Raw genomic sequence first — 16163 nt, forward strand, 5'->3', positions numbered from 1 at the left:
CCTGCTCCCATCCGACTCCGAAACTTTTGACTCCGACTCCGCTCCTGCCCCGAAAAACAAATTGAATTTTAGCAAATTTACTGCGTATTTATGTGTATGTATAAACTTGCTTTAAGAAGGCATATTTAAACCCGACTCCGGTGTCGCGGAAATCTGGTTCCCCAGAAATCTGGTTCCCAACGGCTACCGCGCATGCGCAGACACAATGCATTTTTATCAGAAATCTATAAATCTGATTCCCAACTAGAATTACTTAAATAGATTTATACACGTTTCTAGATAGTTTATTCCATTTAATGTAAAAGTGTAGGTTTGACGCCCTTTTTCGTTGTCGATGACGTGATATGGGCAGTGGTCATTGGTCTTACGTCATAATGTATAATTTAAGTTAAAATACAGCATACATTTTTGTTAAGAAACTAAATTTAAAAAAAGGTATAAAATACTTCGCATCTAACAACTGCTAATTTTAGTCGCATCTATAGTTTTGGATTCCTCATACAACAATTTTAAGTATAGCCGGTGGGAACCAGTTTTCTGCGACAGCGGCTTCGCTCCGGTTCGGCTAAAAGTAGGCGGAGTCCGGCTCGTGGACATCTTTCCTAGCTAAATCAAATGTGACCAACACATAAACAAAGGCAGTTTATAATAATAAGTACAACGGCGTTTATTAAAACACATGGATGAAAGTAAAAGACAAAATATAACGATTTCTAAAATGTTGTAATTCTCGTTTGGCAGCTTAAATTGTGCAACAATATTACGTCACAATTGTTTGATTGTTTCAAAATAAATACAATCTCAAAACCACTTAGGTTTTATTCTAGAATCCAACTACTGTACAAATGTCTCTTCAACCAAAACGCTCGCAAAATTAATTTCAATAAAACAAACTAAGAACAACAGCGGTTGGTTCTTGCGTCGATCCATTGCTTGTAAAACGCTATGTCGGTGTAGACCGCTGGTTGACGATCATACGACAAAGTATTACAGCTTGGTGAACCAATACTGGTCAAACCATATAATTGCCATTTCTGAATCAATTTTCCACTTCTGTCTCGTCCCACCACTCTAGGGCCCACTAGCGGCCCGCCTGAATCGCCCTGAAAGTAGAGAAAATGTTATTTTAAGAGAAAATGTGGGTTCAAGGCCAAACGCTACCATCATTGTTAGCGTATGTGTCTTTGGGCAAGACGCTTAACCGCAATTGCTCCAACCCAATGATCACTAATGAATGTACAAAATTTCAGCCATACAGAAATACAATCACACAGAAAGTTACATACGTTGTAACTCGTAAACGGGCATGAGGTGTATGAAACAGAACACCCGTGTTATAACGACTGTCGTTCCCCCACCATGCGAGCCTAAATACGTTACACAGTAACTTGTAAGCGGGAACGAGGTGTATGAAACAGTACATCCGTGTTATAACGACTGCCGTCCGTGAGGATAAATAAGTTATATGTGGTAACTTATAAGCGGGAACGAGGTGTATGAAACAGAACACCCATGTTATAACGACTGTCGTTGGTCCGCCATGTAAGCATAAATAAGTTACTTTCACCCCAACCTACCGTGCATGTGTCTTGGTCTCTTTCGCCACCAGCGCACAACACACCAGGTGGATTAACAAACTCTGGCACGAATTCTTGGCATCGAGATTCGTTCAAAACTCGAACTCCAAGTTGTTTCAAGTTTTTCGAGTCAACTCCGCGACCTGCGGATGAATATATCGAATGTAAATAGTTCCCGGCGCAAAGCTGTGATATATAGATGTTCTTTGTTTCAGTGAATTGTCCATATTTTCATTTTTCTCATTCCATAGGGTAGTAAACAAAGAACATTCAAAGAGCTAGATAACCAATCCCCATGAAAATAGCGTTGTTAATTGTTTAAAACTCCATTAGGAAAAATGGGATATTGTATGCTAACGTCATTCATCTTACCCCACAGGACCATATAAAAGTTCTGAACTAAACACAAAAATTTGGCGGACGAAACTTTAGGACACAAGCACCGTCTTTCACACTCATAGCTATTCACCTCTTCATCATATCTCACCTTTATCAATTCCCCAACCTGTAGCCCACACAACCTGTCCCACCCTCGCCCTTATACTAGGCAAGCATGCTGGTTGAACGTATTCGTTGAACATGATTCGTTTCCTCAGTTTAATGATCGCGATATCGTAAGTGATGACTCCACGTTGAACTCCAGGCACAAATCGCTCGTGTTGCTCAAGATAATCGATGTCTGTAACGTAATAAAGGGTTAACAGTTTTGTGACGTAATCTGTGACGTATAAACTTTGTAACTTTAACGTTGCTTCTTATAGGATAACGGCCGGTTTTAACCAATTTCCGCAGGTTTAACCGCTTTTAATCGCCTATTTGCGCCCGATTTTCTCTCCGCTAGAACTTCAATGTTTAATTAAATTGTTTATAGGGAGGAAACGCTTTTTATCGAAAGTTTTGTACTTTGCTTTGTTAATTTAATATGACTTTTGTTCTCTAATCGAAGGGACAAATATAGATCATGTCATGTTATTTTAACAAAGTTGTTTTTCGTCCTAAATTGATATCCAATCTGTTTGTTTTGACGCGCGGTGCGCTTGAAGGTAATTGCTTTCTTCGAAGAACTGTCATAATTGCTTCTGTGACGTAACAAGACCTGACCCGAGGTTATTTGAAAATCCCCAGACTTTACAAAAACCGGAATCTCATGAATAGTCATGATTTGTATGTTTCGTCATAATACCTATATGTTTAAGCTACAACTAATTTATTTTTGGCTCCACAGAACCTACGGGTCTTGGGTTCGAATCCCATCAAGGTGTTCAAACTTACCAGCTCGCCCTTTGAACTCCTGGACCTGAGTTCCGTGTGTCTGCTTCCAGCCCATGAACCTTGCAACGTGGATGGTGTAGAATACTGCGTCAAGACTGGAATATAAGGTTGGTAAGAATATATTTGTGTTGTTACTTGAAAGTGAGCATGAGGTTTACTTACTCTGGTGTTCTACTAGATCGACTTTGTTTATTCAAACAGTGGGCAGCAGTAACAAGCCACTTATCGCATATAACAGTCGCCCCGCATAAGAAGGTTCGCCTGCCTTCTTTCTTCAAGAGCATTGCCATCCATGGGTGACTGAATGGGTAAGCTCTGTAATATATGAAGTCGGTTATGTTTCGTGCTATAGTAACGTGAAGAGGTAATGGATGACCTTATTGTCTACATTTAAGGTCTAATGTGCGGCTATTCACCCAGTGAGTTTATTGAGTGTCTATAAACTGCCTCAAAGTGGCCTAGATGGCAGCACTCTGGTGTTGGGGTAATTTACCTACATTCTAGATCTTAGGCCTCACTTAGGACACTAGCATAACCTACATAATGCATTTAAAAATGGGGCAATAGACCTACATCCCAGGTTACATATTATTTAAACCTCCTTGTTACCTTGTTCCTCCAACAATTTTCCTCACAGTGCTTCCAGTTGCACTGGCTGCTACGGGCGATCCAGGGTAGAAACGTGGTCGCCCACAATCAACTGGGTAACACTGTCGTGGCGGTACAACGAATGTGCGGCCTGAAAAAAGCAAAGAAATTTAATAATCGAATAATAGTGTAATAACATATATCAAAAAACTACTGTAATAATCTTAGACGAAACTAGTGGCCTAATCATTTTTATCGACGAAATTTACGCCTGTTAAGTCCATTTATAAATGCGCTTAAACGAATTTTCCCATCGATTTTATTCCAAACTATACAATGTTTCATCTGACGAGAAACATTTGTTTTATTAAACTTAATTAAACTTGACTGGATCTGGACAGAGAATAAGGCCGTTAGCAGAATATATTGTAACCAAAATAAGTAAATTTTGTAGAGTGGGGAAAGATGTGACACCTTGTTACATTTGATATCATACAAGGAACATTCCAAGAATTATAAAACTGCATCTTCACGACTTCCATAGACCGTTGTTAATTGTTTAAAACACGATCAAGATATTTGGATATCATGTGCTAAAGGTGTCTCATCTTGCCCAACAGTACCACATCTGCCCACATACCACATTTCCTTAATATACTTACATTGTCCTAACCAGTTACAAGATCGTCGTGTAGTTGGAGTAGTTGGAGTAGTAGCGACAGTAACACGACGTGGTGTTGTAGCGATTGTCGTTGTTGTTGTTGTAGTTGCAGGGGTGGTGGTTCTGTAGTCAAGAATATGTGGCGTTATTTAACAACTCAAAGTGAGTCCACCGTACTGGGTGCAACAGCCACGCGTTTTAACTGACACCCCCCTTTTCATAGTTTTTATCCATAGCGTACTATGGCGACTGTCGTTTTGTTGCTAACTCCAAATTGTCAGCCAAACACAAAATAATCAACCATAACGTTATGCGTAGCAACTCGCATAAGTGGGCACGGGGTGTATGAAACAGAACACCCATGTTATTCTCGCCACTTGAAGATAAATGAGTTGTATTCATTCATATTTACTTTTTTAACAGCTGTTATGTTCGTTTAGTATCTTATTGATTGGTCTGCATAATAATAGATGTCGACCGGACACATTGGCCAAAGTGGCTTTTATCCGCGGGGAAAACTTGCTTCGTTTCCGGCGACATGACTATTAAGTAGTCGATGTTAAAATTATCGCAAACGAGGTGTAGAGTTTACGCCTCAATTATGTGGTTAGCCATAGTTTAATTGGTGGCCATCTTGTCATTTATTCATTAATCTCAGGAAAGCCGCGGAATTAGACTTTGCTACCGGTGGATTAATTATTAGGTATCGTTAGATTTTTCTCACTCATTTACGACTTTCTCACTTCGGTAAAAATGGTATTGTTTGATTATCTATAAATAATATAATGCCTCATGCTCGCAGCCGAATTGTAGGTCATGTCAAAAGATACGCGGCAAGGTTTTTAAATCTGAACTTTTATATGTATATGGGTATGTCAACAGTTGTTATTTTTGTCGGAAATACTATCTCTTTACTGTTTGACTAAACTCTGGAATTTTATTGGCCAAACTTTTTTGTCGAAAACCCGCTAGGTAAAACCCAAACTTAGCATACTCCGGTCATGCGAAACGCGGGTGTTTTTATAATTTTGGTCATATTTCTTACGTTGTTGTGGTGGTTGGAGCGTCCGGGTCTCTTCCTTGTGCAATATTCTGTAACTGCCATACGTCACGGGTCAAGAGGTCAACCAGTGAAAACCTTGAGGGGTCGGCGTCTGCTTGTCGTAGTTGATCAAAGAAACTTAACGTCGTTGTTGTTGTTGTTGTTGTTGTTGCTGCTGTTGTGGTTGTTGTTGTTGCGGGGATTTCCGATAGGGGTCGTGGTGGAGCTGTTATATATGATATCCATGGTTAGATATTGCATAAATTGAAATGTTCGTGCTTTTTATTTATTCAGTGGTTACGTATGTGTCCTTGAGCAAGACAAACTTAAAGGCAATTGCTCCAACCCAGTGGTCAGTATTGGGTTGTCCGATTTATCAGCACAACAATCACCATATACATAACCCGTAAGCGAGCACGGGGTTTGTAAAATACGGCAACAAATATAAAATCCTTTCAAAATAATTTCTAGAATAGATTTTCCTTACTTTCCGTATGATAACAAACACCGCTGTTTTCAATTGTTCCGAAACAACATCCTCTGCCCATGCATTCTGTCTCGGACAATCCGAACCCACATCGCCGCACGACGGCGCTAGGGATCTGGCATTGGGTCGGCGGGCAGCTTCCGGTCAGAACTGTGACGTCATAATGGTTAGGATCAAATGAAAAAGACAAAACAATTAAAAATTATTTACAACCTGTAATTCGGCTCTGGTATACAAGTGTATTTATTATTTGGTGTGGTTAGACTTTTCACTTATAGATAAACATGCTATTTGTTGGATTTCCCTCATGCTAAAACCTTCGTGTTCGTTGTCTAATAGACAATTTTAAATAATTGTAAATTTTTAATATTTGTCTTTTTGATAATTTAGAAAAAAAACTTTTACTTTACATATTCGTCGCTATCCTTTTTTGCTAAGTAATACAATAATTGCTGACTCACTTGCAGGATGGTAACACTTTCGTGACGTCATCGGATCGTTGACGTCATAACAGCACCCAACATTTACACAAGATCTCTCGTCGTTGATTGGTCCACACGATGTTCGGAACGCACGTGACACCGAAGTACATCGGAACAAACAACCAGTAAATTCTGTTCAAGTATTTGGGGTAAGATGGTTCATTATTTGGGTTGGGGGAAGTTGATACATGTTTTATAATACGTAGGGGTAAGTTGGTCTATGTTTTCATTTTCTCTTATATCGTCCCATTTGGTAGTAAACAAACAATATTTTCACAATTATAAAACCATATCCTCACGACTCTGGAACACCATTGTTCAAAACACGATTAGGAAATATTAGATATTATATGCGCTAACGGTATCCATTATTACACTGCTATATGCGTAAAATCTCGAGTATGAAGAACACATAGTTATACCCGCGCGACATATTGTTTGTTTGTTTGAGGCGTCGTTCCATTGTTTGGATGATTGTAAACAATTAATCAATGACATACGTCATAATTAAACACAAAGACGATTGTAATAGTAACAAGTTGTTATTGTGACGTGGTATGTATGACACGTCATTGTTGCGCAATAAGTTGTCTTGTGTCGTCACGTAAAACTTGTTTATGACGTTGTATATGTTATTGTTGTGTCATAATAGCGACTGTTTCGTGTGAGAAAGTTTGTGACGTAATCGAAGTTTGTCTCCAAGAATATTTACACGAAGAGTGACAAACTTAAATCTCGTTGTTTTTTAAACAGATTACCTCTTTAAAACAAGACTTGTTAGTGATATGTCTTAAAACTATGCGTTAATAAATGAGTTTACGATTTACCGCAATTGATCCAACTCAGTGGTCACTTTTGAGTCGTATAAATTATCATTTATACAGTATAAAAAAGTATGACGCGATTTTAAAACAAGACACCCGTGTTATAACTGTTGTTGTCCCAACACGCGAGGATAAATAAATTTCATTCACAAACTTACGAATAGCTGCATTCGTTTTTACGAATGGTTGGGGAATAACCGCCGGGATTCCCCTAGAAGAACCCCCGATAGATCCTTCGGAATCTGCTGGGTTTTGTGGTCGTATTGTTGCTGATATGGTTCTATGAAAGCACCATGGTACGCCGTCAACGCTATCATCCCAACAACATCCTGTTGGATAATTAATAAACGTTAAATGTTAGCATATAAATACACGGGTTGCCTTTAGCGATTTTGCAAAACTGTTCTGCTTCTTCCGCTACCGTGCACAATGTAATATATGAACCAACTAATGTAGTTTAAAAAAGTCAAACAATGTGTTTTATTGCGTCTTCCACAATCTACATGGTACGACAATTATAATTAAACTAAGTTCATTCTTGTTTAATTGCCTAAACCAAACTAAGCCATTTTGAAGTTTCACAAATGTATTTCATCTTATACTGACCTTGATTTATACATTGTCTCGGAGTGATTCCAGGATATCCACAATCGGGTCTTGGACCTGACGGGACGCAAACTTGGCCAGCAACAATTTCTATTACGGACACTAGAGATAAAATATAAGTAATAAAGTTAGAATTGCATTTATTAAAGATTAAGTATTTGCGGTTTAAAACATGGAACGCATTCTGACAGGAGTATAATATTGTGCAAAGTTTAAACAACATTTACTATATAGATAAAAAACAATTCAAAAGAAAAACAAACTTTTTTTTTAATATTAAGTAATTGTAAAACACAGCAAAAGGAATGGCAATGTAATATAATGATTTTTATAAAAACTAAACACCAAACACTCACCTGATATAGCGATCGCCGCAATCAACGAAAACCTCATTTTAAAAGTTTCTGTAACAAAAAATTAATCAGGTAAGTCGTCGTACGGTGGCAGTATTAAGCGGTTTAAATGCTGCATCTACTAATGCAAATGCGGTGTTTTACTAATTGTGTATATTCAGTCCAATGAATAATTTATTAATATTTTTTGATAAACCAAATAAGTGTATTTTTATATTTAACAAAAGAGATCTATTAATAATAACCGTTGCCGATTCAATAACTTATATAATATAAATTAAAAACTGTTGTTGGTATAAATATATACTATCATCGGCACATCATTAGTTCACGCAAAATAAACATTTAAATATAATTAAAATCCAAACCTGCAAGATATTTTCGATGTTGAAGTTTTGCATGCAATAATCACCTAATTGTTCCTACCGCCTAATTTCATAAAGATAATATATTATTAGAAACTGCCGATTAAATTTACAAGTAAAGTATAAACGTCAAACTGACGAAATGAAGTATAGGAATTTATTCGTCGCGAATTTTGATTCTTTTTTTAGCAAAACTTCTCGATTTCCTTTTCTAGAACAAACTTTAATTATTTAATTAATAATCCTCATTGTTAAACTGTTACGTAATAATGGTCTCGATAATGAACACGATGAACATAAGCGAGCGGGTGTTATGATGACACTGCTGATTGTGACGTAATGAGTCGATGCATCCAGCGCCCGAAGCGAGGGCACCCATCATCGCCCGGCACGACGATCGTTGATCATGGACAATCCACAATTGTGACGTTTACAAGATTATGACACCACAGACGAATTCTTGTCGAACCGCGAGGGACATTTTTATCACGAATCGCGGGAATAAGTCATGGTTTATTGCCCATTGTAGACCACAGCTGTAAGCCCTGTAATAACTAACCTGTTATAAAGTAATCGCGATCTGCTTACCCCTTCGCTCAAAATAAAATACGCGCAAATATCGAACAGATTTTTAACAGCAAACTTTTGAATTTTACTTTTAAAATAACTTAACGCCCGCTGCAGATTTTAAACTTATTTAACTGTCATAATATCTTCTGTTGCAAAAAAATAGTTCGTTCAACTCAATACTGACGTCATAAACTTTAACAAAATGTTTTTTAACTAAAAAATTATTAAAACTCATATTTAACTGCATTCTTTTCTTATTTTATATAGTAGGGTGGGGAAAGATGGGACACCTTTTCGTTTAGTTTTCTCTTTCCATTTGGCAGTAAGCAAAGAACATTCAATGAATTATAAAACCGTATCCTCATGACTTCCACAGACCGTTGTTAATTGTTTAAAACACGATCAGGCTATTTGGATATTATGTATTAAAGGTGTCCCATCTTCCCCCACCCTACTATAATTTTAAAACTTTAAACATTAATTTTTGCTTTCTTAACTTATCAACCGAAGTTGAAATTAAATATTTCCTTTTCAACAAAAATCTTATCCGCGCTCCCCTTTTTGTAAACTTCGTGACGTCACTGCCTTTTTCTTTTTTCGTTTAGAAGTTGGCAAGGGACGTGTTCTGGTGGTTGGCGTGTGTATGTAAATACCTTGTTGCACCACGATGCATGGAAGCTGCAATTAAATGCAAAATAACATTCGCCGTAACTACACCGCAGGAATTCTATAAATTTACTTTTATTTCGATTTAAACAAAAAAAATCCAAAATATTTTTTAACAAAACATATAATAATTTTTATCTTATTGTTTTTAATCTCCATTACCAAAATATTTAAATTTTCTTTAATAACCGTAACTGCCAACCCACTAAGCAGGTTTGTCGGTCAACAACTTAACGCTAATAATCCGAAAATAACCAGCAGATATTTTATCCCAAAAATGCCGTTTTCGAGCCACCTCCCCAGGCGTAGTTTCAATATTTCAAGCTTCTTGTTTGATAAACAAACGGGTAGGATTTAGGTTCTTTGAGTTTTTTGCCCAACCCTTATATTTGCTAACTGCGTTTAGGACCTGAGATATTTAGTCGGAAACTTGGGGTAAATATTCTACCATGCATATCTTCTCCACTCCTTCATATTTTGAGAGAGAGAGGGGAGGCGGATGTTTTCGCCGTTCTAAAAATTTCGAAATTTTTGAAAATTTAGTTCAATTCGAATTCGTGACGTGACTATCATAGATATAATAAAATCCGACTTCAAAGCATAGATATCGTATTACCTCGAAACCGAACCTTAGTTCATGTAATATGTTATACCATTAACGCTCGTGTTCAAAGCAAAGTCGTGCAAACTATAAAGATCATTGTATTTGGCGGGAAATTTCCTGACTGGCCTCGGTTAGTAAAATATTACAGTTTTTAACTGCAGGCTTTTCCCATCAATATTTTTATATAGGGGGTGAGGAAAGGTGGGACACCTTTGGCACATATTATCCAAATTTCCTGATCGTGTTTTAAACAATTAACAACGGTCTATAGGAGTCGTGAGGATACAGTTTTACAATTTATTGGATGTTCATTGTTTACTACCAAATGGAACGGGAAAACAGAATACAAATTCGACGTGTTAAAACCTAGATTAAGACGAATCGACTTTCAATAGCAACCCCTTGCAACAATTCGTTGCCATATAACCTAAACGCAAAGTAGGCGCATCATCTGAAACCCGTTATACCCTACACTTCATGATTGGGCAATCGTGTCGTTATGATTTGCATGTAATACACCACACGTACATAACAACCACTATAAGCTTGCCATTATGCTTTATATCGTACAGACGTACACTATTCGTTACTGAATTTAAGTTTAAAAAATTGTATCGTGTTTTGTAAGATACTAACACATATGTATGAGTCAGTTTGTAACAGCCTTTATTCACTCGTATTTTGACATTCAATCAAACCGGCCCCTACTTTATATTCTTGTATTTGTTCCGATTCTCTGGTTTTGCGTTCAGTGTTTTATCATAACAGCCCACTTAGATGAGTAAGGGCAAGTCATTAATATGGACTTTACTTACGTTCAGCAAACTATTCTATAGAAAACCGTAGACGTATAATTCATAATTTTATTTTTAGTAATAATATACAGTATAGGGTGGGGTAGGATGGGACACCTTTCCGTTATATTTTCCCGTCCCATTTGGTCGTAAACAAAAAATCTTCAAAGGATTTTAAAACCGTATCCTCACGACTCACATAGACCGTTGTTAATTGTTTAGTAAAACACGATCAGGATATTTGGATATTATGTGCTAAAGGTGTCCCATCTCCCCCCAGTATTCTGTAAACGTACTATAGCTTACATAAGTATGAATGCATATACACAATGTTTCGATATTCCATGTATTAGTTGCCTTACAGTTCATGTTTCTGTGATAATCGTGTTTCACGTCATACGCCAACACACGTATATGTGATATAACGATGGAACATCACAGCATACAGATGATACGTTTAACACCTCGTATATAAATCACGATTAGAAATCTTTATCAATATATGGAGCATCGGTATCTTCGTTGTCGCGAATAACATCGCGTTTCATAGAAAACCCGGCTTCGTGTATCGCGCCATTTGTCGATTGTTCACGAACAATGGAAGACGTGATACAAATGCTACTTGTGACGTCACAGTAGCAGCAGATCGTCATAAATGGAAAACGCGAAAGAATAATTGTTTTAGAAGCGTATCTGGTGCGTGACATTTAAATGAACTGGCAAGTGGCAACACTGCAAAATCTTTGAATTATGTTTGGAAACACTGGAATTTTATTAATGGAAATAAAATTGATCATTGTTTGTTATTATGGAATTTATTTTTTTCATTTTTTTGAAAATTACGATTTCTGTAAGTTGTCACTGGAAAAATATGTTGATGTTTACTGAAGCATTTAAGTATTTTAAAATTTTCTGCTGGCAACACTGAAATAATTGTACCCGGCAACACTAGTCGGTGGTTGATGCAAACTGCAACGATTATCTTGTACTAGAAGTCCACGTCATAAACGAACAACAAACGACGCCGCATTGTTAGTTGCGCGATCCGCGTGTCGCCGTGTGTGACGTATCAATGACGTAACAATAGACTTCGATTTAAATAACGATTGACTGATTAATTGTAGAATTTTACAACATTTAAATTAACAGACAATAGTAAAGAATTTCCCTCGAGCAAACTAACTTTCTCATAACCCGGTACTTCTGAAATGAACTTACGACAAAGATTAATTTAAATCGTTTTTAAAATTCGCAAATTGCTAAAAACTCACCGTGAAATATCGTTAAAATTATTTTTACTTTATAATACTTCGCATAAGCTGATGTGGGGAAGAACAAGCAGCAAAACGACAGTTGTTGAAACGCGCATATGCTTGGAGGAATATATTCAAGAAAAAGTACCAAAAACTCGTAACTGCTAAACCCATTTCCGAATATTTTACCCCATTCTCCTTTATTTACAGTCATTATTTCCAATAACGTAATATTTCCTCGTATGATTCGAGTTTCAAAGTTACCGGCCAATAATAATGCTCCATTCACCCACGTGATCGTTGTAGGGTTAATAGGTCAAATTGAAAATTGGTCAATTTACCATTTAGTTTAAATACGTCCTCCGTTTGTGTTTGCATGTGATTGTATCTGTTTGTTTGTGAGTTTTATCTTTTAAAGAATTTAACGAATTTCAGTTCGACACCGCACGCGTATTTCGAATAATCATTGAAAAGCTGAATTTCATTATGACATCACAACACGTATTTCTTTAGCAGATTATTACGTCACAAACCCCGAATTTCAGAACAAATATACAAAGCTGTTTATTCCGTCAGAGAATTCGTTTATTCCGTTGTGACGTCATGGTACAAGTTGATCCCAATTGTTAACAAGTCTAGAAAACTTCTTGTGACGTAATAATAACACATTTTTAAAAACAAATAAATACGGATTATTACGTAACACACGATGTTGTTCGGTTAATGGTACACGTCACAAAGTAATTTCTAGAAAGCCATTGTGACCGAATAATTGTTTCAATTATTCGTTTCCGCTATTAATTTATTCCTAATAAAGTTAAATAGTAAATTAATTTTTAAACGGCGTGAAATTTCAACCTCTAATGTTATAACTGTGATAGAATAGAATGTAATGTTTGTACGTTGTGTGCGTGTGTGTGACTTTCGCGGGCCATTCATTTTTATATACGGACTCTGATACAAACATGGTAGTTTTACTAGTTCAGGATATACAAAACTATGAATGTGGTAATTTATATCTAAAAGAACAAATAATTATCAAAAATAAACACAAGCGCTAATTTAAAAATAATGGGCTCGTCCGGGATTTGAACCCGGGACCTCTCGCACCCAAAGCGAGAATCATACCCCTAGACCAACGAGCCGACGTATAACAAAGTCTGAGTTCCGTGTGTAGTAGGCTATACCACATTCTTGTCTACGCTCTGTGTATATGCTATCTCTTACGCTTGTAGTTCCGGGCATTTAGTTCCCTTTAATCATTTCATTACTAATTTATATCAATCGCTTATGCATTTCCTTATGCAGGCGATTTATATGACAGCCGTATCATAGCAGCCGTATTATGGTAACAGTAGTCTATTTCTGGAAAAGCATGCTATGGTATTTTGTAGATAATTAAACTCTGATTTTAACGACTCGTTTTGTTGCTATCTTTAATTTAGTTATTCCATTAATTGATTTATAGTAGGGTGGGGGGATGGGGCACCTTTCAATCTTTTTTCTCGTCCCATTTGGTAGCAAACAAAGAACATCCAACAAATTATAAAACCATATTCTCACGACTCCCATAGACCGTTGTTAATTGTTTAAACTTTAAAGCACGATCAGGATATTTGGATATTATGTACTAAAGTTGTTCCGTTTTCCCACACTGATAAAGGTTACAAAATTACGTTTTTTTTAAATCTAGATATCACGGACTTATTGATGCCCGTACCACGGGCCGTATTAAATGTGTATTGTATGCATTACGTCTTATACTAATAAGGATGTGTTTTGTTGTTATCTATTTCTTGGTGAATAGTAATAAGTGGCGCTTAGGTTTATGTTACAAACCATAATTATATGATATACCTTACTGCTGCGTGTTATATAGTACTGTGGGGGAAGACGGGACACCTTTAGCACATAATATCCAAATATCCCGATAGTGTTTTAATTACCAACGTTATTATGGGGGTCGTGAGGACACAGTTTTATATTTGTTTTAATATTCTTTGTTTACTATCAAATGAGAGAAGAAAGTAGAATGAAAAGATGTCCCATCACCCCCCACTCTACTAAATTGTATACAATAGTTCCGACGCTTTAACTTTTATTACAATGCTGCTATGTTTAGTCAGGCTTTGCTGTAGTGACGGCGTTTTGCAGAGTTCCTGCTGAAACTGAGCAATGGTTATTTTTACTAAAATATTTCTGTAGAAGATTTGAAAGAAAGTGCCGTTGCGTTCAGTTGGGTTTCCTTAGTTGGGGTAATGGGCCAACTCGGTTCCAGGTTCGACTCGCTGTATGTGGCATAGAATGAAACATACGCAAAGTAGTGGTGTACGTGTCGACCCGTGCATTCGAATAGTTCAATGGACTTAGGTCGCCTCGAACTTTTAAACTCTCTTAATTACAACTTCCGATCCCGCTCCCATGTTTTATCGCATCATAATAGTAATGGTGGTGTATTGTGATATAATAATGATATCTAGCCTACTATTATTAGATTTCGTGCAAGGTAACATTGATAATTGACACGTCACAATAGCTTCTGGTGACCATCGTCTCCGCGTACCCGGGGGGCAACACATAGTGACGTCACACATCCGCGCGTGTTCAACAAGGACATTACCTATGACGTGACAGTAATACGTCTCACCCAATTAAGTGGAAAACAAACATGCCAAAACAACTGACAAGATATATTTAAACTGCAGGGGTTAATTGCATTGGTTCAGGTCCATATATATCTCTATATAGCAGTTGGATGTAAAATGCATTGTCATTTCGGAGTTTTTATAAATTGTTGACAGTTGCAGCGCGTGTCTCGCGATTTAATGCTTCTGTAATATGTTTAGTCTCTTACGTCACAGTTGGCACACAAGTGTGCTCAAAAAAACGCACCAACCAATCAAATGACCAGCGCTAGTCACGTGGCAATAGCGCCACCGTTTAAACCCACCCTCCCAGACACATTAGCGTTGCGCACTAAATTAACTGATCATGAAATTTGTTCAATACGACCGGATGTTACGCAGTGAACGCTCGAAGTTTAATTTCGTCGCATGTTCAGCGTGATTTGCGCATTAAGATGTCTGGACGTGATATGAATCCGATCGTCGCTAAATTTGGTCAGTAGTATATGGAGTTATAATACTGATGCGACGAAACGATTTTCTATTTAGAGGCAATTTGTAACTCCCAAATATCAGATATTTCAACATAAGAATAAGTAAGGGCTGCTGTATATGTAATACTGTGGGGTAAGATGGGACACCGTTAGCACATTATATCTTCCATTTCTTAACCGAGTTTTACAAATAAAACGCTCTTATAGATTCGTGAGGATATACAGATAATTTTGTAAACAGTTTTTGATTACTATACTAAATACAGAGAGAATGAAAACATGGACAATCTAAGGTTATAACCTACTATATAATAAACGCTCTGTCGGGTAAACTTGTATCCGTATCTTCGATTACGGTAATCGAGATCATAATTGGGCAGTAAAACGAAATTGCTTGGTACGGCGACGAAAACATAGTTTATTACACCACATTCTTCTTAAAACTCAATGTAGAAACCTATACTGCGCTATCGTGTTTAGAAACATCGGTTGGCTTTCAGCAGTGTCCCATCCAACTATACATAAAATAACGTATGCAGTTCCCGAAAGCTCTCGTCTTGTATAAAATACAGCCTTACTTAAAAAGAAAAAAATATTTTTTCTCTAATTATAATTATAAAAATTTAAATTATAATTGAAGGGTGTGCTTCATGTGTTTGTACACATGCGTGTGACTAATGACATATAATACATTATAAAAATAAGGTATATCATTATAACAGGTGACAAGATGGTAAATATAACCCATCATCATATAATTAGCATGACATGCATGAACTTAACCGACCGCTGTAGAATTTCAAACATTTCTCTCTAAAGTAAAACTTTGTTCATTCTTCTCGTGGGAAAAACATTTAAACAAATTTGTTTCGAAACTCTCGAAGTTGTCTAATCACGCTGT

At 36.9% G+C, this 16163-nt stretch overlaps 1 protein-coding gene and 1 non-coding gene across 3 annotated transcripts; both read right to left on the reverse strand.

The window, feature by feature from the left end:
• Positions 1 to 642: 642 nt before the first annotated feature.
• LOC149729254 (uncharacterized) lies at positions 643 to 8409 on the reverse strand. 2 transcript variants are annotated; one of them, XM_089886345.1, is made up of 14 exons: positions 8261 to 8409; positions 7896 to 7943; positions 7540 to 7641; positions 7092 to 7262; positions 6089 to 6241; positions 5628 to 5777; positions 5144 to 5366; positions 4100 to 4221; positions 3459 to 3588; positions 3012 to 3164; positions 2850 to 2944; positions 2065 to 2256; positions 1578 to 1720; positions 643 to 1103 (listed from the first exon to the last, which is right to left on the reverse strand). In XM_089886345.1, exons 2-14 carry the CDS (start codon positions 7930 to 7932, stop codon positions 894 to 896), a joined length of 1881 nt encoding a protein of 626 aa, XP_089742471.1. In that variant the 5' UTR covers positions 7933 to 7943; positions 8261 to 8409; the 3' UTR covers positions 643 to 893. The 2 variants fall into 2 exon arrangements, with proteins under 2 accessions (XP_089742471.1, XP_089742472.1); XM_089886346.1 differs by lacking the exon at positions 643 to 1103 and adding an exon at positions 1362 to 1405 and having other exon boundaries at positions 1493 to 1720.
• A 4808-nt stretch (positions 8410 to 13217) lies between these two features.
• Positions 13218 to 13289, reverse strand: Trnap-ugg (transfer RNA proline (anticodon UGG)). Its single transcript has one exon. It is a non-coding gene; the product is annotated as a tRNA-Pro (tRNA).
• Positions 13290 to 16163: the final 2874 nt, after the last annotated feature.

The sequence above is a fragment of the Ciona robusta genome, chromosome 10, assembly GCF_009617815.1.
Source record: "Ciona robusta chromosome 10, ASM961781v2".
NCBI lineage: Eukaryota > Metazoa > Chordata > Ascidiacea > Phlebobranchia > Cionidae > Ciona > Ciona robusta.